The sequence below is a fragment of the Microtus oregoni genome, unplaced genomic scaffold, assembly GCF_018167655.1.
Source record: "Microtus oregoni isolate MIOR12 unplaced genomic scaffold, Mior012 000000F_ref0000247, whole genome shotgun sequence".
Classification (NCBI taxonomy): domain Eukaryota; kingdom Metazoa; phylum Chordata; class Mammalia; order Rodentia; family Cricetidae; genus Microtus; species Microtus oregoni.
Genome location: NW_024543059.1, coordinates 14,217,354 through 14,242,802, shown reverse-complemented (window position 1 = coordinate 14,242,802; position 25,449 = coordinate 14,217,354). Strand labels below are relative to the sequence as shown.

Sequence of the window (25,449 nt, the reverse complement as noted above, 5' to 3'; positions counted from 1 at the left end):
AAGCAAGCTGCCAGGTCAGACATGCTGAATCTTTCCCGGTAAGACGGGTGCTACACAGTTTATTAGAAATGGGTTGATCGGGATATCAGAATTAGTCAGTAAGGGCTAGAGCTTATGGGCCAAGCAGTGTTTAAAAGAATATAGTTTCCGTGTAATTATTTCAGGTAAAGCTAGCTGTGCGGGCGGCCGGGGTGCTGGGGACGCAGCCCTGTAGTAATAGGGGCAGCGGGGCTGCGTCCCCAGCACCCCAGCTGCCTGCTCAGCTAGCTTATGACCCGAAATAATTACACGGACACTGTATTCTTTTAATAACTGCTTGGCCCATTTCTATCTAGCCTCTTCTCGGCTAATTTTCACACCTGGACTAGCCCATTTCTAATATTCTATGTAGCACAGCTAGGTGCGCTTACCGGGAAGATTCTAGCCCACGTCCATCCTGGGTCGGAGCTTCATTGCGTGCATCTGCCCAGGAGCCAGGAGCATGGCGTCTCTCTGAGGCGTCTACTCCCAAGAGGAGAGCTGTGGAGTCTGAGCTCACTTCCTCTTCCTCCCAGCGTTCTGTTCTGTTTACTCCACCCACCTAAGGGTGGGCCTATCAAATGGGCCTAGCAGTTTCTTTATTGCTTAAACAATGAAATCAACAGATTGATATATGACACTCCCACATCACAGCCCCGCTGCTCCTATTACAACAGAGTGGTTTGCGACTTACACCTTCACAATCAGAAGCTTTTTTTTTCTTTTTTTCTTTCTTTTTTTTTTTTTTCGAGACAGGGTTTCTCTGTGATTTTGGAGCCTGTTCTGGAACTAGCTCTTGTAGACCAGGCTGGTCTCGAACTCACAAAGATCCGCCTGCCTCTGCCTCCCAAGTGCTGGGATTAAAGGCGTGCGCCTCCACCGCCCAGCGCTTTTTTTTTTTAAAGCAGTTGATTATAAGTGATTAATGGTCAGAGTCAATTTCTAAAAAAGGAGGGGAATATAATATAAAGATGAATACTTTGCATTCAGTATAAATTTTGGTTTATGTAAGGTCAGTTTTGTTATATGTATATTTCTACTTTTGTTTAAGGTATTATGCTAATACAGCTCATGTAAAATGTAATGTATAATTTAAAATGACAGATTAATAGATATAATCTATAATATCAAACTGTAGTCAGTTTAGTTAGCTTTTCTAGATATACAGAGATATATTTCAGTTGGATAATCTTCAACACTTCAAAGACCTATGGCATATGACATTTAAAATGTTTTAAGAACTTAGACGTTTCTCAGCAGTGGCTAGTGGGAACGAGAAAGACTTACTACAAATGAGCCCCATGTTGGACGCTATTTGCAGTGAGTCTTTCTCTTTCCCACCTGCCAACTCCCAAACAATGACATGGAGACTTCTTGTTAATTATGAAAGCTCGACTGATAGCTTAGGCTTGTTTTTCAACTAGCTCTTATAACTTACATTAATCCATTTATATTAATCTACACTCTATCATGTGGGCATTACCTCTGCATCTTGCACCTCCTGTTCCCTTTCCAGGTCTCCTGGCCTCTCCTGTGTGTCTAAATTCGCCTCCTCTTCCTTTCTCTCCCTGAAAAATCCCACCTATACCCCCTGCCTAGCTTTTCGCCATTCAGCTTCTTATTACACCAGTCACAGCAAATACATCTTCACACAATGTACAAACACCCTACAACACGGAGGTGCTGCTGTGAACCAAGGGAAACACGGAAAGCTACATCTAATGAGGACACAAACAAGCCTGTGATATCGTAAGTACTACAATGGAAACTTTATACAGCTGTTAGGGGTAGGGACAATCTAGGCAGGTCATGGTAGTGTGATGGAGAACTCCACGTTTTCCTCTGCTCTCTACACCACCAACAGTCTTGTCTTGTGGTTCCAAAAGAGAAAAATTCAGACATAGGTGTAAAGGACACAGGAGTAAAGCAATCAAGTTTTATTTTTGCCGGGCGGTGGTGGCGCATGCCTTTAATCCCAGCACTCGGGAGGCAGAGGCAGGCGGATCTCTGTGAGTTCGAGACCAGCCTGGTCTACAAAAGCTAGTTCCACGACAGGCTCCAAAAACACAGAGAAAACCTGTCTCGAAAAACCAAAAAAATAAAGACTTTTATTTTTGCACATATTAGTATTTTGCTTGCATGCATGTAATGTAGTGTGTGTGTGTGTGTGTGTGTGTGTGTGTGTGTGCGTGTGTGTGTATGCTGGGATGGTCAGAAGAGGGCTTTTGGACCCCCTGGAACCAGACCTACACATGTTGTGAACTGCAATGTGGGTGTTGAAGACGGAACTCGGGTCCTCTTTAAGGGCATCAAGTTGTCTTAACCACTGTGCCATCTTTCCAGCCCTGCAGTAAAGAGTTTTAACTAGAGCAAGGAAGGAAGTGAAAGTAAGCTCTTTGGGAAAAATCAACTGGAGCAGAGTAGGAATGGCTGCTTCCTGGCAGACGTGGGGTTTAGATTTGTCCTTTATCTGTTATCCTCTCCCTGCCCCCCCAAAAGAGGGTGCTTAAAAAAAGTGGCATGTGCCAGGCAAGGTGGCGCTGCTTTAATCCCAGCACTCGGGAGGCAGAGGCAGGTGGATCTCTGTGAATTTAAGGCCAGCCTGGTCTACAGAGCTAGTTCCAGGATATTCAGAGCTGTTACAAAGGGAAACTTCATGGCATCCGCAAGGTTATGTAGTAAATTAGCTGACATTTAGAAGACCTAATTACCAGAGATTGACACATCTGATGGAGGATAAACTCACATAGGCATGACCCCTGAAAAGTACTGCCTTTTGAATGGCCGGCCGTCTCTAACTGCAGATTCTCTTGTGTGATGGCATGCTCCCCGGCAGGGTCTTTCTCTTACTTCGGGCAAAGTTTTCCTGTGTTCTGTTAGGAGGATGACTTTCTCCCCAAACTGTGTATTCTGGCAAATAAAATAAGACAGTCAAACCTTGCAATAAAAAAACAAAACAATGGGCTGGAGAGATGGCTCAGAGGTTAAGAGCACTGGCTGCTCTTCCAGAGGTCCTGAGTTCAATTCCCAGCAACCACACAGTGGCTCACAGCCATCTGTAATGAGATCTGGTGCCCTCTTCTGGACAGCAAGCATACAGAACACTGTAAACATAATAAATAAATAAATCTTTAAAAACAAAACAAAACAACAACAACAAACTTAGAAGCCTGCTCTCTGTAATGAACTCCCCAACAGGATGGTTTGGCCATATAGAAGTCCTTGCGGGGTGATCACAGGAGGAGCTTTCACAGAGCAAACTGCAGGTGTCTGGCTTTGCTAATCTAGGTCCCTCAAAGATTTATGACGAATTAGGGCAGTACTGCAGGTGTCTGTCCTTGTTAGAGCACAGTCCTTCAAGAGATCAATAGCACCTAACTAACCATGTCCAGATATTACTAATCACTCTTAAGAAATGTAAAATAGTAGACGTATTCTTCGCCTCAGACTAGTTTCTTCCCTTTGTAACCCCTTTAAGAGATGGCCAGGACCTCCTCACAGCAGTGGCTGTGGTTGGCTACAAACTAGCTGGTAAGTGTTGCTAGGGTTCTTCAAAGAATGCCTGTGGCCCTCAGAATTTTCCTTGCAATTTTTTTTCTTACTAACAAGTCGCTAATATATATTATATATATGGGAAATATATATATATATATATATATATATATATGGGAATTTGTAACAGCAGAAGAAATTACTGAAAGAGTGAAGAATGCAGACGGATAAAGAATGTAGGAAAATAGAAACAGAAGGAGAAGAATGAACGTAGAGTAATTAGAACAAGAATGAATTGGAACAGAGATTTGTTACAGAGAATTGGAATTGAGACAGAATTAGAGCTAAGAAATTATAGACAATTAGGACAAGCAAATCAGAATTAGTGCAGAGCCATAAGGGGGCATGACTGGAACTGCAAGCACGTGAGCTCATTCCATTCCCTCTCAGACTAGAGGAAGTCAGCGGGCTTTGGATAGAAACCCTGTCTTGAACCCCCCCCCCCAAAAAAAAGTGGCTAAGCTCGTTTTACTCATTCTAAAAATAAACATTTAAGCTGTAAGAATATGACTAGAGGTTTGGCCAGGCGGTGGTGGCGCACCCCTTTAACCCCAGCACTCGGGAGGTGAATCCCTGTGAGTTTAAGGCCTGCCTGGTCTACAAGAGCTAGTTCCAGGACAGCTAGGACTGTTACACAGGGAAACCCTGTCTCTGAAACACCACCACCACCAACAACAACAACAAAAAAAAGAATATGTTTAGAGGTTTAAGGACCCTTAACGTTGCAAAGTTCCTAGAGGAAGAGGTAGCAGAACTCTAGGCATGATCCCTTATCCAGAAAGCCCCTGAGGCCAGTTTAAGCTGGGCTAACTAGTAGACCACCACTATCTATTGTTCTTTACACCCTCTTGGGGGACCCTGGGCTGCCTCTGAAGAGACCACTATCCCCTATTGTTCTTTACGTCCTGCTTTAGTGAGGTTGGGGGTCATTCCCTCCCCAGAGTTGACCTCCTCCCTTACACTAAGGCATGCTCCAAGGAGGAGGCTGTGGAAGAGCAGAGCGCCAAAGCAGAGCGAGCAGGGCGGGGCTTTCACGCAGACGCAGGAATATCACGTGTGAAAACAAAGGGGTGTGCTACACCAGTACCTCTGCGTAGCTGCAAACCGCGGGGAGAACTGCGGGCTTGGGCCTGAGGAACTGTACCTGCGCAGATTTCTTCCCTGCTCAGAGTCGGCCTTTGACAGTCGGAGGCTCAACAATATCATTTGCCACACAATTTTCCGCCGAAAAAGACTGATAAATCCACCCAGCTTCCATTTTTTTTTTATTGACAAACGCACGCAGGCTTTAGAGAATTGAAACTATTTGTCTCAGGTAAAAAGCCTTGGGCGACACTAGAAAGCTGACTCTAGTCCGCGGATTTTTCTCTGCCTCCCATCCTGAGGCTTTGCCTACCGCTATCAAACCCTCTGTGAGCTCTGGTACTGTTTGACTTGTATCAGAGCAGACTACGTTTCCCATAATGCCTCGGGCCCAGCTTCCCGCCCACTGCCCAGCTGGACGCTGCCTCCACCAGTAGCGGAGCAGAGTTTCCAGGTACTGTCCTGAGCAGCCAATGGGTGAGGGGGTGGGCGGGCCTCTCCCGTCCATTGTTCTCCGTACCCCACGGGCTTGAGCTGAGGTGACTCCAGAGGGGCCGGGCCGGACCGAGGGGCGCTTTTGCGCTGCGGAGCGACTGAGGGAACAGGATCTGGTCCCCGAAGAGGCCAGCGTGAGAGGCAGGTCTGGAGCCGCGCGCCCCTCGGGGAACAGTCAGAGAGACGCGCGAGTAACGGGCCTGGAGCCAGCTGAGGCAGCTTGGGGGAGGGGCGTGGGTGTCCGCGCCTGGCGGCTCGGGGCTCAGCTCTGCACCTCGGTTCCTCCAGGCCCGCGGAGTTCTGCTCTCACCAGAGCCCCGCGCACACGCAGCCCAGGAACGCAGCTTTGCACTGGGAAAGGATGCTCGACCACATCCCGCCGAGCCTCCTCCTTGTCCGGATGGGGAAACTGAGGTTCCGAGGGGGCGTGTCGGCTCCCGCTTTAGCGAATGGGCTGTCTAGGGTTCAGTGTGCCGGTGCTGCCAGGGAACAATTCCGATGTATTTGTTTCTCATGTAGTCATTTGGACAAATTGACACTAGAAGCAATTTTTATTTTTTTTATTGCTTTTATTGCTGTTCGGTTTTTACTTTTGTTATTTTCATGAGGGTGGGAAGGCATGTTATCTGAATCTATGGTGTAATGATTTTTTTTCTTTTTTATTCTTTTTTTGGTTTTTCGAGGCAGGGTTTCTCTGTGTAACAACCCTAGCTGTCCTGGAACTTGCTCTATAGACCAGGCTGGCCTGGAACTCACAGATCCGCCTATGTCTGCCTCCTGAGTGCCAGTATTAAAGGCGTGCACCACCACCGCCAGGCTGGTATAATGATTTTTAAAAAATAAATAGCATTGCTTTCATACTATTTAAATAGTTTTTAATTTGGTAAATCCTAGGTGATGGTGCACTCATCTCAGTACTCAGGAGGCAGGGCAGGAAAATCAGGAGTTCAAGGCCATCTGGCTGTGTAGTGAGACCTTGCTTTAGAAACAAAAACAATGTCTGAACTGAACCTGTAGGGACTTTTTCTTGTTATTATTCCCGAGCTGTACAGTGTAACAACTGTTTACATAGTATTTACGCTTGTATATGTTGTCTAGAGATTACTGAAAGTATATAATACACCATTTTCTCTAGGGGCTTGAGCATTAACAGATTCCAGAATCCCTGAGATTCCTGGAACCTGTTCCCTGACCACTTCCTTTGAAATATAGCAGGAATGCCTTTTCCTCGGGAAGTGGGGAACACATTGACATATGCTCTATTGCTAATCAGTAAGATGTCCCATGTGATAAGGATGAGTGTTATTTATTAAGTGGTCACTGAGGTTGAATGACTGACGTCTGTTGACTTCGTCTGAACTGACTTAGGGCCGGATATACTAGTTCTGTTTCCCTCACCCGGAACATTGCTCTCCTACCTCTCATTCTTTGGCCTTCTGTGAAGAACGGTGCTGTGTTATTATCTGTGTGTATATGTGTATGCGGTATTTTTTTTGCAGCGAAAGTCTCAGTTTTCAGGAGTAAGGTAGCAAGCCTCTGTTGGTTTTGAATGTAAGGCTGCTGCTGTGAGTTAGGGTGGTCGTAGGATAGCGTCCTTTAGTGATTCTGGTTCTCTGTCTTGTTTCTCAGCAGTGTTTTTGGTTGAGCGTGGAAAAGGAGTTGCCTTCTCTGAGAGCCTGCCTGGAGACAGGTGTAAGGCTTGAAGCTTGGTCATCCAGGAAGCTGGACAATGGCAGCCGAAGAGCCAGCAGTGACCACTCCCCTCAGCCCTTTGGTTCAGGTACCTCAAGAAGAGGAAGATGAGCAGGCAGAGGTCACCACCATGATTCTGGAGGATGATTCCTGGGTGCAGGAAGCCGTGCTGCAGGAGGATGGCCCTGAGTCTGAGCCCTTTCCCCAGAGTGCTGGAAAGGGCAGCCCTCCGGAGGAGGGTGCATCCGGAGGACCTCAGGGTGCGCTTGTCCGATTTCGGGAGCTCTGTCGGCGCTGGCTGAGGCCAGAGGTACACACTAAGGAGCAGATGCTAACCGTGCTGCCAAGGGAAATTCAGGCCTGGCTGCAGGAGCATCGGCCTGAGAGCAGCGAGGAGGCTGTGGCCCTGGTGGAAGACTTGACCCAGACTTTTCGGAACAGGGGTAAGACGCAGAACCTCATAGGGAGGGGGCGGGAGCCTCCCGAGGTGGAGCGGTGTAATGTTTGAGCAGGCGCAACTGGTCTTCACACAAAGTAGGGGATGGCGCTTGTCTCTCCCTGCTGTCTGTGGCATTCAGCAAGATCTTAGCTTTTTTAATACCCTCACTGTGTGCAGTGGTAGCTCCAGAATTCAGTGTGAGGGGCTTGGAGGGCTGTTCTTGGAGCTTCATTTGCATACTAAGCAGAACTTTGACTTCTTTTTGTGGGAGGTTGGGAAGCTGATTGAGATCTTGGGGTGGTCTGGAATAAAGTTCAGTGGTAAACAAAATGCTTGCCTAGAGTGACAGAGGTTATCTGGAAGCTAGTTTTGTGCTCGTGATTTTTAATTTCCCTTGTATGGACAGAAAGTGGTAGTTTTTTTTGTTTTTTTGGTTTTTTTTGCTTGTTTTATTTTTAAGATAGGGTCTCATTATGTAGCCCCGTCTGGCCTGAACTCCCTGTGTAAACCAGGCTGGCTTCAGATTTACAGAGATCTGGCCTGCCTATGCCTCAAGAATAAGACATTCTTCCCTTAAGAAGACTAGAAAGTTTCTGTTGGTTTGCAGGTAAGCACAAAAGTGACGTCTGTGATCCACCCCTTGGTCCTTTCGGTTGTCTGTAAGCATTCACATAGTTCCAACAATTAGAAAAAAAAATGCATTTTTTTCCAAAGTGGTCATTGAATGAAACCATGATAAACAACAAGTAAACTGTCTGGACTTTCTGTTGTATGACGTTATCGTTAGACCCTTAAAAGTTAGTTTTTGGTCAGGCATGGAGGGGCCCACCTGTTATCCTAGTATTCAGAATTGAGGCAGGAGGATTGCAAGCTAGGTCTCTGTATATAGAATAGCTATCATCTGGAGAAAGAAAGAACAAAAGGTAATTCCAGACAAGGTCTTTACAGGGGTTTCTATCTGCTGTGTTAGTAATAAATTCTGGATCCTTTGTCCATTTAGCTATTGTGTTTGCATTTGGCTCTGTACTGTAAACTGTGCTCATTTGGCTACCCAGTATTTACTTCACTTCTGCCTTTCCCCTAGGACCATGTCAGCACCCGTAGGGTGTGGCTGCTTTGTGCTCGTGAAGTACTTGACTTTAGAAAGGAGTAGATAGAGGACAGGCCAGATCAGAAGCCGTGGACCATGCGTAGGAGGTTGCAGAACAGAGTAGAATTTGGAAAGTCACAGGGCGAGGAGGAAGCTATGACAGCTGAGAGGAGCTGTGTTCAGCCAAGGCTCTGAAGTGGGAGAGCCGAGGAAGGTTTCTTCAGGTGACAGGGAGGCAGGCTTGCTGATTGGAAAGTGTGTTTTTAGGAAGTGGTGGGAGTTTGGGGGAAGGGAAGACAGATGGAGTTTGAATTAAACGTCATTGGCCTTCGCAGGTTCTTGAACCAGGGCCTATGGAACATGAGAGGAAGCTGAGTTTGGCAACAGGATGTAGGTTTGATTAGATTGGGGTGGGCTAGAGAGCAGCCAGGAAGCAGCCTGTTCATGGGATGTGCAGGGATGGGGTCAGGAGGAGGGGGAGAGTGTGGGGTGTGCAGTGATGGGGTCCAGAGGAGGGGGAGACTGTGGGGTGTGCAGTGATGGGGTCCAGAGGAGGGGGAGACTGTGGGGTGTGCAGTGATGGGGTCCAGAGGAGGGGGAGACTGTGGGGTGTGCAGTGATGGGGTCCAGAGGAGGGGGAGACTGTGGGGTGTGCAGTGATGGGGTCAGGAGGAAGAGGGGGAGACTGTGGGGTGTGCAGTGATGGGGTCAGGAGGAGGGAGAGACTGTGGGGTGTGCAGTGATGGGGTCAGGAGGAGGGGGAGACTGTGGGGTGTGCAGTGATGGGGTCAGGAGGAGGGGGAGACTGTGGGATGTGCAGTGATGGGGTCAGGAGGAGGGGGAGACTGTGGGGTGTGCAGTGATGGGGTCCAGAGGAGGGGGAGACTGTGGGATGTGCAGTGATGGGGTCAGGAGGAGGGGGAGACTGTGGGATGTGCAGTGATGGGGTCAGGAGGAGGGGGAGACTGTGGGGTGTGCAGTGATGGGGTCATGAGGAGGAGGAGAGACTGTGGGATGTGCAGTGATGGGGTCCAGAGGAAGAGACTGTGGGTTGTGCAAGTTTGGGCTGAGGAGGGGTCTGTCTGGGGGTTATTTACCTAGGGACATCACAATTGGTGCCATTTCTCGGCCTGTATCTCACGTGATCGCAGCACTTGCTGTCGACTTCATGGTGTCTTCACTTTTCACTGCTCATCTAGGATGGGGGTTCCCCCCGAGGAAGCAGGGTGTCACCCCTGACTTCTGCCTTAAGATTATCTCTGTTGTGCTCACCTTTGATCCCAGCACTCCCGAGGCAGAGGCAGGCAGATCTCTATAAATTTGAGGGCAGCCCAGGTTACACAGAGAAACCGTGTCTTGGAAAAAAAAAAAAGATTATCTCTGTTGGTCTTCATTTGAGAACATGGAGAACATGTGTGCCCTTCTTCCTCATAGTTGCTCACAGGAATCTTTACACTTTCCTTCATTCCTTCTCGAACATTTGCCCTACCCTGGACCCTGTACCAGCCGGCCTCTATTCTGTTTGTTAAGATGAAGGTCTTAGGGTGTATTTACCCAGGAAAGGGCATTTCAAGGCCTGGTTAGTCATTGTTTAATATTTGACTAAGAGGCACCTCTGGGTGTTCACGGCTAAAGTGTCCTGTAATTTCAGTTAAAGCCATAGCTCTAGTAATAGTTTACATGTAAAGCTCGTCTCTGCTTGTCCGTGTCTCCTGTGGGTGTTTTAATCCTGTTCCACTCCTAAATCAGACTTTTGGATTTCTTGGCTGAATTTTTGCAGTCCTCGCCTCTAGACTAAACCTCCTTCTAGCCTCTTACCCCTCACCCAAAGCTCCTCCACATGTCCCAGAGCCGTCTGCTTGAAACTCCCCAGGCTTCCGCCCTCGCCCGCCTAACCAAGTGACCTCCTCCTTCTTCAGGACATTTGCAGTCTCTTTGAATTTTTGTTATTTGCTGGCTTTCTGTTTTGAGATGAGGCCTTGCTGTATCTTGTGTCTAACCAGGGCTGACCTTGAACTCATCATTCTCCTGCCTCAGTCTTGACTTTTTACCAATCTTTTTATTGTTATTATTTATATGCTCTTCTTATTTCTTTTAGGAACTTAACAAAATTCCCAAAGGCCAGTGACCTTGTCCTCTCTTCTTCTTCCTCTTCCTGGTTCCCTCTCACTGTAAGAACTCAGTCAGTACTGTTGGAATGAATATAGGAAACTTTTTTTTTTTCAAGACTGGGTTTCTCGGGGGCTGGAGAGATGGCTCAGTGGTTAAGAGCATTGCCTCCTCTTCCAAAAGTTCAATTCCCAGCAACCACATGGTGGCTCACAACCATCTATAATGGGGTCTGGTGCCCTCTTCTGGCCTGCAAGCATACACACAGACAGAATACATAATAAATAAATAAATATTTTTTTTTTTAAAAGAAAGACTGGGTTTCTCTTTGTAACCCTGGCTGTCCTGGAACTCACTCTGTAGACCAGGCTGGCCTCAAACTCAGAGATCCACCTGCCTCTGCCTCCTGAGTGCTGGGATTAAAGGTGTGCACCACTACCACCTGGTTAAGCTTTGATTATAAAGATGTGTTTTTATTTTCACTTATATATGCAAGTGTTTGTACAGAGGTGTGATAGATGAGAGCAGTTGCCCATGGAGTTACTCTAGAGGAGTTATAGGTGGTTGTGAGCCTCCTGACATGGGTGCTGGGAATCCAATTCAAGTCTACTGTGAGAGCTATCTGAGCTCTTAACCACTGAGCTACCTTTCCAACCCCTAAGCTTCAATTCTGTAAAACAAAATTGGGTCAAGTTCAAGTCTGGCAAAGCATAGCCAGGGATACTTCGGACTCTTCGAAGGAAGATTGGTAGGACATCTGTTAGGGAAATGCTCAGGCCAATGGACAAGCCAGGCAGCTTAGCTTCATGAAGGAGCTCCCTTAGCCTACACTGTTTTCATTCCCAGAAGCCCCCTCATTCAGGCTCAGCAAACCCAGTGAGTATGTAACATGTATCAATAAAGATATTTTAAAGCAGCATCTTTATGAGTTTTGGAGTGTTTTTCCCACTTCTCAAATCAGAGAGACTCAAGGACATGGTCCCTATGTGGCCTAAGTATCATTTGTTGGGTCACCCTTTCATCTGGTGCCCTCTAGACCAGCCGCAGGTGTGAGACGACATTTCCTTGAGCAGACAAGGTTGGAGTTGGAGAGTTATGGAGAATCCACATTGGTTGGGGAAGACAGTGAAAACCTCTCAAGCTGAAGAGCTGGCTGTTGTGGGTTACAGTGTCCCTTGATGGAAAACGAGGCTGAATGATCAAACCTCAGAGTACAAGGCTGAGGAGACACCTTACTGCTCCTGCAGAGGACCGAGTTTAGTTGCCAACACCCAGATGACAGTTTACGAACATCCATAACTCCAGTTCCCGGGGCTCTGGTACCCTCCTGTCCTCTCTGGGACACAGGTATGCACATGGCGCACATATGCACATGCAGGCAAATGCTCATAACATAAAGGTCACAGGCTGATCATTGCTCCTGGGGGAGACTATCTCTCAAGTGACTTGGGGCTTGCTGAGTGACCACACTGTCCTTGTTTGATGCATGTCTCAGCCTACTGAGGACCTATCCAAAGACCACTCATACAAAGCAGAAGTTAACTTCTCTAACTGGTTACAGATTATTGATGTAAAAAACAGAATGTGTTTTGGGGGCGGTGCTTTTTGAGACAGGGTTTCTCTGTGTAGCCCTGGCTGTCCTGGAACTCTCTCTGTAGACCAGAGTGGCCTTGAATGTAGTCACCCCAGTGCTGGGATCAAGGCCTGTGCCGCCACTGCCTTTGTGTGTTTGTGTTTCCCCCTTCAAAGGCTTTGGTGAATGAGACTCGGGTTTTCCAGAAAAAAAACAAAAAAACAAAAAACAACCTGCTTTTAAGATATTTGTCTTAGGGGCTGAAGAGATGGCTCAGTGGTTAAGAGCATTGCCTGCTTTTCCAACGGTCCTGAGTTCAATTCCCAGCAACCACATGGTGGCTCACAACCATCTGTAATGAGGTCTGGTGCCCTCTTCTGGCCTGCAGACATACACACAGACAGAATATTGTATACATAATAAATAAATAAATATTTTTAAAATATTTGTCTTAGCCGGGCGGTGGTGGCGCATGCCTTTAATCCCAGCACTTGGGAGGCAGAGGCAGGCAGATCTCTGTGAGTTCGAGACCAGCCTGGTCTACAAGAGCTAGTTCCAGGACAGGCTCCAAAACCACAGAGAAACCCTGTCTCGAAAAAGCAAAAAAAATAAATAAATAAAATAAAATATTTGTCTTTTGGGGGCTGGAGAGATGGCTCAGTGGTTACGAACACTGACTGCTCTTCCAGAGGACCTGGATTCAGTTCCTAGCACTGGATGGTAGTTCACAACTGTCTATAACTCCTGTTCCAAGGGATATTACATCCTCACACATACATGCAAGCAAAACACTAATGCATGTGAAATAAAAATAAATTAAAAGAAAATAAAAGATCTGTCTTTTGGTTGAAAAGATGTCTCAGTGGTTAAAAGCACTATTGCTCTTGCTGAAGGCCTAAGTTTGGTTCCCAGCACCCACATCAGATGGCTCACACCCCTTTGTAACTCCAGTTCTAGGGAGCTAGATTTGGTGGCACACTTCTGAAACCTTAGCATTCAGGCAGAGCAGAGTTCAAGGTTAGAGGTCAGTTTGAACTACATAGGAACTTGGGGTTCTTTGTGGGACCTAGTGTTGGGCCCTAAAGCCCCACCAAGGAGGAGGTCGCCCCAAGAGACACTCACAACTCGGTTGATGCAATAGCAAGAGGAATTTTTATTCTGCCGCGGCAGAGGTCCCCCAGCCTCGAGAGGAGAAGGACGACTGCTTTGTCTATTACAAGCTTTTTTAAAGGAAAAAAACACAAAATCAGGGAGGGGTAGTACAAAATCAAAGGGAAAGCCCAAAAATCATTTGTCTACTATTTTGACTAGTTCATTTAACGGTCAGCTAACTCTACTTAATCAATGTTGTAACAGTTACAAGGAGGAGCCTTGATCAATGTCATGGTTACAAGGAGGAACCTTGATCAATGTTATGACGGTTACAAGGTCGTCTCACCCCAGTTCCAGGGTCCGGGTCTATAGAAAAAAAGACTACAATGGAGATGGAAAGTACTCAAAGCTCTCGTGCACGCGTGGTTGGTTACCAGGGCCCTGGTTCCCAGGAAGGGGGGTGTAGTAGTGCTAAGGTGCCTCTAAGTCTTTCACTAGCACCTAGTCCCCTCCCAAAATTGGCCAAACATTTCACATTCCAATAGTTGGCAGTTAAACTATTCCATGTGGTTTATACCTGAGGTTAGAAGTCATCAAATCTATGGCCCAATTTTTGGTTCTAATCATTCTTGGTATAAATTGGGAACAGTTTGTCTTTTTTGTTTTTTCGAGACAGGGTTTCTCTGTGGTTTTGGAGCCTGTCCTGGAACTAGCTCTTGTAGACCAGGCTGGTCTCGAACTCACAGAGATCTGCCTGCCTCTGCCTCCCGAGTGCTGGGATTAAAGGCGTGCGCCACCACCGCCCGGCAACAGTTTGTCTTTTAACTGCTCTAACTGCTGTCCCAGAATTCACCCATCTTTCTGTGAGATGATGAGACAGAGAAAGACCTGTAGGATCGAGGAGACCAGTGAACTCATGCCATGACTACATTCCCCACCCAACTCTGGGCCAATGTAGTTGTCTCATCAGATTGGAAGGGGAGATAATCCTCTCTCTCTCTCTCTCTCTCTCTCTCTCTCTCTCTCTATTTTTATTTCATGTGCATTCATGCATTCATATTTTGTGTGCATGTATGTCTGTGTGAAGGTGTTGAATCCCTCGAGACTGGAGTTACAGGCAGTTAGAAGCTGCCATATGGGTGCTGGGAATTGAACTTGGGTCCTCTGGAAGAGCACCCAGTGCTCTTGACTGCTGAGCCATCTCTCCAGCCCGAGATAATGCTCTCTTGACAGATGAATTGGCCTCATGGTATCCCATCACCCTAAATCATGCTGATAGATATCACGGGGAAGGAAATGCAAATTATTAGTCTCGAGATTGATACATTCTTGATATTGGTCACACCTGGCAGCACACACCTATAATCCCCACACTGGGGAGGCTGAGATGGGAGGATCACAAATTCAAGGGCAGAGTGGGCTACATACTGAGTTCCAGGCAAGGTCTTCAGACCATCAGTGCCGTGTTTGTCCCCTGGTCCAGCAGTGTCAAACCCGTTAAAAGTGTAAATCCCACTCCACAACCAATAAATGAGAAACTTTAAGGGTGGGACTAGCCCTTTGGGGGTCTTACACGCCCTGTGGATGATCCTGACTTTGACAGATGTTGGAGCCACCTGGGGACATGGAGTCCATGCCAAGGGTACTGGAGATTGGACTCAGAGACTTCCACATGCTAAGCATGTCCTCTACCGCTGAGAGCAGCTGAGTTCCCAGGCAGAGGTTTTGGAGGCTCCATTGGTGGTTCTGTAATGTGCAGTGTAGCTTTTTTACTCAAAGGATAGTTCTTGAATAATGGTGTTAATATCATCAGGGAGCTTGGAAGAAATGCACACAGCCATTCTCACTCCAGCCCCGCTGAAGCAAAATATATATTAACCATATCTCTGGTGGCTCCTCTGCACCTTGAAGAAGCAGCAGCCTATCCTGCATTAGTGAGGAACAGGGATCATTGCATTTACTTGTTCCTGTCCAATAGATGAGCCAAAGAATCAGAGCTTAGCTCTCCAGCCATTCTTAGCATCGTCTGATGTTCAGTGGCAACAGCCAAGACATTATCTACTCAAAGTTTGCTGTGTGGCTAACTGTTCCCTCAATGACTATAAGCACATACTTACACATTGCCTCATGTCTGCATGTGTGTGCGCACATATGATGCACATGTGGAAAGCTTTCAGGAGCTGTTTCTCTCCTACCACATGGGTGGGTTCTGGGCAACAAACTTAGGTCATCAGGCTTGGCAGCAACCCCCTGAGCCATCTTGCTACCTTCCTTTCTCTTTTAAAGATAGCCTCACTGTGTCTGTGGCCAAGGATGACCTTGGACTCCTGATCCTTTGACTCCCTCTTGAGTGCTGGCTCAGGTGTGAGCCACCCTGCCAGGATTATAGGTGCTGGAGCTCAGATTCAGGCTTTGTGCCTGCTGGGTAAGAACTCTTCCAAACCTCGGCCAGCTCGTATTCCTCTTTGTTACCTTGGAAGGTACTGAGCACTGTTCCGAGAGCTGGACTGTTACAGCTCAGCTCTTAGGGTTGAAGAGATGGGTTAGCAGTCACGAGGGCATACGGCTCTGCTCCAGAGGACCAGTTTGGTTCAGCACCAGGTATCAAAAACCTGTAACTCTAATTCCAAGAGAATCCCATGCCTCTAGCAAGCTTCCTGGACGCCTGTTCTCACATGTATATCCCCACACAATGCACAAAATTAAAAATATAAAAATCTCAACAAAACAAAATGATTTTGAGTTCACTTGAATCTTTGAAATATATACCATATGAAACTCTTAAGCAGATCTAACCCTACACAGTGAAATGCATGGTGGTCATTTAAACAGATAACTGAATTCATTGCTGTTTTCAGGCAGCTAGGTTGAGGCAGAACATAGCCAGATGTGGTGGCACATGCCTTTAATCCCAGCACTTGGGAGGCAGAGGCAGGCGGATCTCTGAGTTCGAGGCCAGCCTATCTACATGATAAGTTCCAGGACAGCTAAGGGGTCTGTAGAAAGATCTTACCTCAAAAACCTAAAAAAAAAAAAAAAAAAAAAAAAGAAAGAAAGAAAAAGTTATTTAGAATTCATGACTTCTCTCCTTGTGACTCCACTCCTCTTTTCCTTCTTTTAGAGGCTCCTGCTGGAGTTGAGTCCAAGGTCTCCTAGCACTAAGTGCTCATTCTCCCACCTCCTATAGATGAAATGTTTCAGAATTTGTTGTGGGGTGGGGGCCTTAGTGCATTGTGGAGAACTCACCTCGCATGTGCGAGGCCCTGGGTGCCATCTCCAGCAAACTCTGCTGGAAAAAAAAAAAAGAATTGGTTGTGTTCATTTGTTCTAGCTTCTTCTTGAGAACTCAAAGAACATGTTTACTGGTTCTTCTTTCACTAAGGTTCTATCGTGCACTTGGATCTTTCCATAGCTTCGTTTCCAATGTGTTGATTCCTTTCTCCTTTTGCTTTTTCTCCTGTGCCTTTTCCGTTCCAGCTCTACTTCACCCCCTTGCCCCTGTCCTGCTTCCCCTTCACCTGTCCCTCTGTCTCTTCCCACAGTCTCCTTTCTCTTCCTTCCCTGAGCCAGTGCCTTCATTTACTGTTTTTATTGGTAAATGCCACTTTTCTCAGTCTTAAGGCCCTGCTCTGTGTGTGAATGAAAGACTTCTCTGCTTTACAGAAGCGGCTTCATGCTCTGTGTGAACAACTTCCTGCATGATTGTTTTAGCCACACACACACACACATGCACACACACATGCATGCACACGCACATGCATGCACACGCACATGCATGCATACACACATGCATGCACACACACATGCACGCACACATGTGCACACACACATGTGCACACACACGGCCTCTCTGAACCAAAGAAGCCAGCCCTGCTTATCCCGGTTCCCAAACACTGTGGTACTGAAGTGAGTCTGAACGTTGAGGAGGTGACTTTCTGCCCGAGCTTCCTGAAGTCCCTGTCACCTGCTTCCTTTTAATCCTGTTCTCACTTCCTCAGGGTGCCCAGTCTCGTAGGTTTTACCCTCACGTCTGTTTCCATTGCAATATATGTGGTCACTGTAGTTTTCACCGTGGGTCTTTTTCCTTACTACCCACAAAGAGCTGGCTCCTACCTCAGTGTGATCTCTTTAGTGCTAGGGCTTAAGCCTAGAGTTGTGTGTATTAAGCTAATGCCCTAGCTCTGAGTTGTGCCCAAGCCACTAACTATTGTCTTTCTAAAAAATACTATCAGAGCTGAGCAGTGGTGGCTTACCCCTTTGATCCTGGCACTCTGGAGACGGAGGCAGGTAGATCTCTGTGGGTTCGAGGCCAGCCTGGTCTACAGGACCAGGACAAGTTCCAGGACAGCCAAAGCTACATTGAGAAATCCTGTCTTGAAAAACCTAAATAAATCGCTGAACATAGCGGACAATGAGGACTACTGAGAACTCAAGAATAATGGCAGTGGGTTTTTGATCCTACTGCACGTACTGGCTTTGTGGGAGCCTAGGCAGTTTGGATGCTCACCTTACTAGACCTGGATGGAGGTGGGTGGTCCTTGGACTTCCCACTGGGCAGGGAACCCTGATAGCTCTGTGGGCTGACAAGAGAGGGGAACTTGATTGGGGGAGGGGGAGGGAAATGGGAGGAGGTGGCAGGGAAGAGACAGAAATCTTTAATAAATAAATAAACGGGGAAAAAAAAGAAAAACCTAAATAAATAAATAAATAAATAAGGGGGCTGAGCTTGGTGCAGGCCTTTAATCCTAGCACTTGGGAGGCAGAGGATCTCTGTGAGTTCAAGGCCAGCCTAGTCTACAGAGGGCATTCAGGAGAGCAAGGGCTACAGAGAAACCCTGTCTCTAAAATCAAGACAAAACAGAAAAGAAAGAAAGAAGTGGCACTGGAGAGATGACTCAGTGATTAAGAGCATTTGCTGCTTTTGTAGAGACTGGGGTTCAATTTCCAGCACCCGCATGGCGTGGCTCACAACTCCCTGTAACTCTAGTTTTAGAGGATCTGATACCCTCTTCTGGGCTCCACAGGCACCTCAGTGTACATAGTATGCATAAACTTGTCAGGCACGCACATACATTTACAATTTTTTATTATTTATTTTTATTATTTGTGTATGTTATAACATGTATGAAGGTCAGAGGACAACTTTGCAGAGTAGACTCTCCCCTCCCTTTACATGGGTATATCTAGACAGACAGACAGACAGACAGATAGATAGGTATAGATTTAGATATAATGCAGGAGGCCCTGGGATTCTATCCCTGGCACTATACAAACCACCAGGCAGATCTATAATCTCCAGCACGTCTGAAGAGGTGGAAGCAGGGAGATCAGAGTTCAAAGTCATCCTCTGCCTTAGCCCTATCTTGGCCACTTATGGACTTTGTCATCTCAAAAGAACAATAAGAACAACAGAGTAAAATCTTTGCTCTTTCTTCCAGCTTTCTTGGAAAGTGAAATAAAAGCAGAGCTAGCACCCAGATGCCACCTAACAGAGGCATGCCTGAGTGTGGGAATTTGCACATATAGGCTCTCAGTCACAGGGTTGGTCACCTCACCTTAAGTAGCTGTTTATTAGTCTGAATAATAGAAATGTGGCTAGACCTCACATGGCCATTTTACTACCAACTAAGCCATCTCCCAGCCCTCTTTACTTTCATTTAAAAGGGTGCATGTGTGTTGTGTTATGTGTGGAGGCTGGAGGACAACTTGCTGGAGTTGGTCCTCCTTCCACGGTGTGGGTCCCAGATATCAAAACTCAGCTCATCAGACTTGGCGGCCAGCACCGTTGAGCCAGTCTGCTGCCCCTGCCCTTTAACTTTCTTCTTTGGCTTCTTTTTCTCATTATCATGGAAAACTGACCGGATATTGTGTGTTTTCCTTTATTTCAGACTTTGAGATACAGAGTGAGAACGGAGAAAACTCAAGTCAAGACATGTTTGAGGATGTGGAATCACAGGGGATGTTCTTGAAAATACCCAGAGGGGAAGGTGGTCAGCAATCCGATGGGGAGAGCGATTTTGAGAGGGACTATGGTTCTGGGGGCGCCCAGGGAAATGCCCCCAGCGAGGACCACAGGGACGTACCTTCCCGAGGAAGGGAAGTTGGCCAGCTCATAGGCCTCCAGGGCACCTACCTGGGTGAGAAGCCTTATGAATGCCCTCAGTGCGGGAAAACTTTCAGCCGGAAATCCCACCTCATCACCCACGAGCGGACCCACACAGGGGAGAAATACTATAAGTGTGAAGAATGCGGGAAGAGCTTCAGCGATGGTTCAAACTTCAGCAGGCACCAAACTACACACACCGGAGAGAAGCCTTACAAATGCAGGGACTGCGGGAAGAGCTTTAGCCGGAGTGCAAACCTGATCACCCACCAGAGGATCCACACGGGCGAGAAGCCTTTCCAGTGTGCCGAGTGTGGCAAGAGCTTCAGCCGGAGCCCCAACCTCATCGCACACCAGCGCACGCACACGGGCGAAAAGCCGTACTCGTGCCCCGAGTGTGGGAAGAGCTTTGGCAACCGGTCCAGCCTTAATACTCACCAGGGAATCCACACCGGAGAGAAACCCTATGCGTGTAAGGAATGCGGTGAAAGCTTCAGTTACAACTCCAACCTGATCCGACACCAGAGAATCCACACCGGAGAGAAACCGTACAAATGCACCGACTGCGGCCAGAGGTTCAGCCAGAGCTCCGCGCTCATCACCCACCGGAGAACGCACACAGGAGAAAAACCCTATCGGTGCAGCGAGTGCGGCAAAAGCTTCAGCCGCAGCTCCAACCTGGCCACGCACCGGCGAACGCACATGGTGGAAAAGCCCTACAAGTGTGGGGTGTGTGCGAAGAGCTTCAGCCAGAGCTCCAGCCTGATCGCGCACCAGGGCGTGCACACGGGCGAGAAGCCCTATGAGTGCCTTACGTGCGGGGAGAGCTTCAGCTGGAGTTCCAACCTCATCAAGCACCAGCGCATCCACACCGGGGAGAAGCCCTACAAATGCGGCGACTGCGGGAAGGGCTTCAGCCAGCGCTCGCAGCTGGTGGTGCACCAGCGGACGCACACGGGTGAGAAGCCCTATACGTGCCCCATGTGCGGCAAGCGCTTCAGCCGGGGCTCCATTCTGGTGATGCACCAAAGAGCCCACTTGGGAGATAAGCCGTACAGGTGTCCTGAGTGCGGGAAAGGCTTCAGCTGGAATTCCGTGCTCATTATACACCAGCGAATTCACACCGGAGAGAAGCCCTACAAATGCCCCGACTGTGGCAAGGGCTTCAGCAATAGCTCCAACTTCATTACACACCAGAGGACTCACCTGAAAGAGAAAATTTACTGAAGTGCAGGAAAGTGGAGGATGCTGGAGCTGACTCTGAGCTTTCCCCAGTGCCCTCAATGTTGTCCCTTTTAAAAGCCGTTTTTCCTAAATGCCCGGTGGGAGTTCTTGCCAGAACCTTACCGTTTGTCCTCATTTCTAGGTATTTGTTATGTTAGAGTCCTGTGCAGTTCCAGAATGGAGTATGGGAGCGGAAGGTTGTAGGTGGGGTCTTTATATTTCATGATTTGATTGCCCCCCTTTACTTTCCTCTGTGCTTCTGTTCCCTTGAAATGGGGAGCTAGTTCTCCATATGGGATGACAGTTTGTCTGCATCCAAGCTGAGCCCTGCAGGAAATACTGGACCCTATTGTGTGCTTCTGATTGTTGGCTATCACCTTGTCCTTGTAGGTGCCTTTACCCTAAGCTGCCAGCATTGCAGGCTCCCCTCCCCTTGTCAGGCTCCCCTCCTACTGGCTTTGTGTCAGGTCAGGACGATGGCTGTCCAATTCAGAATCATCTGTGTACGGGCATAGTTTCAGAAAGTGTCCAGAACACAGTTTGGGCAAGTATGGCCTGGAACTGATGTCCCAGCGGGTAAGAGGGACAGTGACTGCCAGGAAATGTGTCCACTTAGATTCGTGTGCCTGCTTTTGTGTCTGCACAGTCCTATGTCAAATTGGCTGTGGGCGCACACTCAGACACTTAGAGTTTGTGTTTGGAGCTTGACACCTGACCTCCGGCTGTGTGCTGTGACCCACATAAGCATCTCTGAGTCACTCTGTGTACTTGTGTACTTGTCTGCTCCCTGGCCATAGTTTACATACACATACACAGTTTTTAGAGACAGGGTCCCATTTAGCTCAGGCTGACCTTGAAATTATGATGTATTTGAGGATGACCTTGATCCTCCTGCTGCCACCTCCTGAGTGCTGGAATTACCAGTGTGTGCCTCCGCGTTCAGTTTATGCATACCAGACCATCACTACTGAGTTACAGCTCAGCCCCTTACAGCTTTCATTTTGTGTGTGTGTGTGTAAGTGTATGTTGATGTGTGTGCAGGTCCTTGTGGAGACCAGTGGCTTAGCCTCCAGTGTCATCCCTAAGAAGCTGTCCACCTTGTTTTTTTTAAGACAGTTTCTCACTAGGATCTGGGACACTGCTTAGGCTAAGCTCCTGGCAGGACAGCCCCAGGAACTGCCTCCCAGTGCCAGGGTTACGGGCGTGTGCACCACACATGGCTTTCAGCATGTGTGCCGGGATTGAACTGTGGTCCTCATGCTTTCACAACATGTGAAAGCTTTACCACCTGAGCAGTCTCTCCTGCTCCAGCATACTTCTGGCTTCATGTATGTGGACTAGAATACGGCCCTGCAGGCTTTGTGTACCAAGGGCATTCTTTTTAAGGAACTGTGTGTTTTGAGGGTATCAGAAATATGGTGGAGGCAACAAGATGTCTCAGTGGTTAAGATCTCCTGCTGCTCTTCCAGAGGACCCTGGTTCAATTCCAGCACCTGCCCAGTGACCCACAACCACGTGACACTCCAGTTCTGGGGGATCTGATGCCATCTTCTGATTCCCCATGGGCATTATATGTACACGGTGCACATACATACGTGCAGGCAAACATCCATACACATAAAAATAAGTCCTTCAAAAAGAGAGAACCCCTGGTGAAGATTGATTATGAATCAGGAGTTTGCCCTGCAATTCACAGTTAGTTCACACTTAAAGCTGCTACCACAGGGCTTTATTCTTAGGATCCCAACCTGTGAAAAGTGAGGACAGGGGTGTTAACTGGAGAAGGGAGTTGTGATGAGGAAACAGAGACTGGGTACAGCATTTCTGAGAGATGTGAAGCCAGCACCTCTTACATAAGAGGCATCAAGGACATTTTTTAAAAGATGGATGTTGATCCAGGCGGTAATGGTGCGGCACTCAGGAGGCAGAGGCAGGCACATCTCTGTGAGTTCAACGCCAGCCTGGTCTACAAGAGCTAGTTCCAGGACAGGCTCGAAAGCTCCAGAGAAACCCTGTCTCAAAAAAAAAAAAAAATGCATGTTGCATATTGCCAAGTGGAGTCCCATTCTTTCCCTGACTCTGCCTTTTTTTATTCCTTTAAATAGAGCTGAATTATCTAGTTCAGTCTGGCCTAGAATTTGTAAGCCTCCTGCAGTGTCCTCTTGAGTGCTGGGATTACTTGCCTGGATTACTATGCCCAGCTCTTGAGTCTTATCTTTTAATGTGTGTTAAAAGCTTGAACTTGACCAGGCATAGTGGTGCACGCCTTTAGTACCAGCACTCAGGAGGCAGAGGCAGGCAGATCTCTGAGTTCAAGACCAGCCTGATCTACATAATGAGTTCTAGGACAGCCAGAATTACATAGTGAGACCCAGTTTCAGAAAAAAAGAAAAAGAACTTGACCTCCACTGTTTGCAAACCTGTACCTCACTTCCATATCACACCTATCTCCTGCCCCAGGCTGAAAGTGGCCCGAGACTTTGAGGAAGAAAGAGCTAGCGGTCTCAAAGAACCTACCATTGGATTAGATACCCACCGCGGCTATGTGTGAGCCAGACATCATGTTTGTCACCCAAGCCAGGCGCGGTGACTTGATCTTATAAACCCAGCACTTGGAAGGCAGAGGTAGAAAGATCACAAGTTTGAAGCCAGTCTGAGCTATACAGATCCAGGCCAGCCAACTACCTGTCACTCAAGATTTGACCTGCACACTGGGGAGTGAGATGGTCTTGAGACCATCTATTAGGAATCAGACAATGAGGATGTTCTCAGCAGTGATGGTGGTAGACTGAAACCAAGTAGGTTGTAGGAGCCATCAGTGATTCTGTCCCTTTGCCTGTTTGGTAAGCAATCATTGAATGCTATTTACCATCACTGTGCTAGATAGTAGGGGAAACTATAAACTCCTATGAGGTGTCAAATAACAGATACTTGAATCTGTCCAGGGAGGTGCAAGAGCTGCCTGCCAGGAAGGGAGCATTCCCACGTAGCCCATGCTGGTCTTAAACTCCAGGTGTAGCCAAGGATGATCTTGAACTTCTGAGTCTCGTGGCTTAATTTCCCAAGTGCTGGGTTACAAGCATGCACCAACGTAGCCAACCTCAGAGTTTCATTATCAAAGGAATCTGTGACTGTTTTTTCTTTTCTGTCTTGTTTTTAAATGTTCATACCTGTCCTAGGATTACAAACTCTTTTCAGGACCCAGCTCAGCATGCGATACCAACTCTATAACCACTTCCTAGTTGGCTCTCTTCATAGAGATATTTGCAAATTCAAGAGGCAGATGGAGCCCCAAATTTAGAAAATGGATTGGGTTCCTTAGATTGTCCTTTGATAAGATGATGACCATGTCAGAGCCGGTCAGTACTTACCTGTATAAATCACACAGCTGACAATATCTGTAGAAATCAACAAACATCCCCGTGAAGCAACTAATATATTTGAAATGTCACATATAGTCAAAAGTCAGTTGGAAACCAGGTATCTCTTATTTTAAAGGTTTCTTTCTTTTACATTATTTAGTTGTATTTTATGTGTATAAATATTCCCCCTGCATGTACGTCTGTGCACCATGTTTGTGCAGTGCCCTTAGAGGCCAGCAGAGGGTTCAGATCTCCTGGACCTGTAGTTATGGACACTTGTGAGCCATCCATATGGCTCACAAACCCAGACCTTCTGAAAGAACAGCAAGGGCTGAGCCATCTCTAGAGCCTCTTTAAGGGTGTGTGTGTGTGTGTGTGTGTGTGTGTGTGTGTACCACATATGTGCAGGTGTCTGAGGAGGCCAGAAGAGGGTGTCAGATCCCCTGGAGCTGGAGGTGTTAACAAGTAGTGGTGAGCTGCCCCCGTGCGCATGTTGACAACCAAACTTGGGTCCTCTGGAAGAGCAGCAAGCACTCTGCTGCCCACCATCATCTTTATTGAAGCTGATTCTGTAGTTTGAAATCTGGATCCGCCCCCCCCCACACACACTGCCACACTCCTGTTTGGATAAAAAGTGAAACTTAAGAGATTATATATTACTTTTACGCTTATTTTTGGTTTTTTAAAATTTGAGACAGGGGTTCTCTAGAGTATCCAGAACTTACCGAGTGAAGCTCTCGATATAAAGGAGATTTATTAGAATGACTCTGAGGCTGTGGTCCGACTAACCAACAGTGCGGCCTATGAGTGGAACGTCCAAGAATCCAGTAGTTTAGGCTGCATGTCTCAGATGGTCTTCGGAATGTGCTGGAATCCTGAAGAAGTGGGCTCTAAGGCCAGTGCAGGAATGGACTTGCTGGCAAGGGTGAGAGGGAGCAGGCAAAGAGAAAAGCCGCTCTTCCAGCAGAAGCGGTAGCTCCAATTAGAGGGGTCTTCCCACCTCAAAAGATCTGGATTAAAAGTACATCTTCCCACCTCAAAGATCCAGGCTAGAAATGGATCTTCCTACATCATATGATTTAAGCAAAAATCCCACACAGGTATGCCCAGCCATTTTTGGGTTTTTTAGTTAATTCCAGATATAGTCAAGTCGATAACCAAGAACAGCCCTCACAGAAGGGTCTTGCTATGCAGCTATGTCTGGCCTCATACTTAACAGTGATCCTCCTGCCTCTGCGTCCCAAGTACTGAGACTACAGTTTTTTTGTGCCACCATGCCAAGCCACTCTCACACAGTAAGCCAGAATATAATTATATCCTGAGACAGTTCCCTTATTTTGAAGATGTTACTGAAATATGGCAGATGAGTACATTAAAGCGTATAGCTCATTCCAGTTTCACAAGCTGCACACACCTCTATAGGTGGCACCCACTTATTCCAGTTTCACAAGCTGCACACACCTCTATAGGTGGCACCCACTTATTCCAGTTTCACAAGCTGCACACACCTCTGTACCTGGCACCCAGATCCAGACACAGCGCAGCTGCAGCTCTCCGATGTGCCACTCTGCACCTGTGGGTAGAGCGTGGGAAGCTCATCAGACCTGGCTCTAGACA

General features: G+C 47.4%; 1 protein-coding gene and 1 long non-coding RNA gene across 3 annotated transcripts in view; one reads left to right on the top strand and one right to left on the bottom strand.

Moving 5' to 3' along the window:
* Positions 1 to 5,005, bottom strand: part of LOC121447900 — a 32,590-nt gene extending 27,585 nt beyond the window's left edge. Inside the window, exons 1-2 of the long non-coding RNA XR_005974314.1 lie at positions 4,715 to 5,005; positions 2,730 to 2,928 (exon numbers count right to left, since the gene is read on the bottom strand). This is a non-coding gene — a long non-coding RNA (uncharacterized LOC121447900). The remainder of the gene's footprint in view (positions 1 to 2,729; positions 2,929 to 4,714) is intronic.
* A 172-nt stretch (positions 5,006 to 5,177) lies between these two features.
* Positions 5,178 to 22,788, top strand: Zscan2 (zinc finger and SCAN domain containing 2). Of its 2 annotated transcripts, none has more exons than XM_041635194.1 (3): positions 5,178 to 5,293; positions 6,778 to 7,283; positions 19,032 to 22,788. In XM_041635194.1, the coding sequence occupies exons 2-3, from the start codon at positions 6,878 to 6,880 to the stop codon at positions 20,471 to 20,473; spliced, it is 1,848 nt and encodes a 615-aa protein (XP_041491128.1). In that variant the 5' UTR covers positions 5,178 to 5,293; positions 6,778 to 6,877; the 3' UTR covers positions 20,474 to 22,788. The 2 variants fall into 2 exon arrangements, with proteins under 2 accessions (XP_041491128.1, XP_041491894.1); XM_041635960.1 differs by having other exon boundaries at positions 5,187 to 5,293; positions 6,781 to 7,283.
* Positions 22,789 to 25,449: the final 2,661 nt, after the last annotated feature.

What these genes read in the sequence shown, in the direction of transcription:
- Zscan2 (XM_041635194.1), top strand. Translation starts at nt 6,878, where the DNA reads ATGGCAGCCGAAGAGCCAGCAGTGACCACTCCCCTCAGCCCTTTGGTT. An exon ending in CCAGACTTTTCGGAACAGGG is followed by an intron (nt 7,284 to 19,031) that starts GTAAGACGCAGA and finishes CCTTTATTTCAG; the next exon opens with ACTTTGAGATACAGAGTGAG.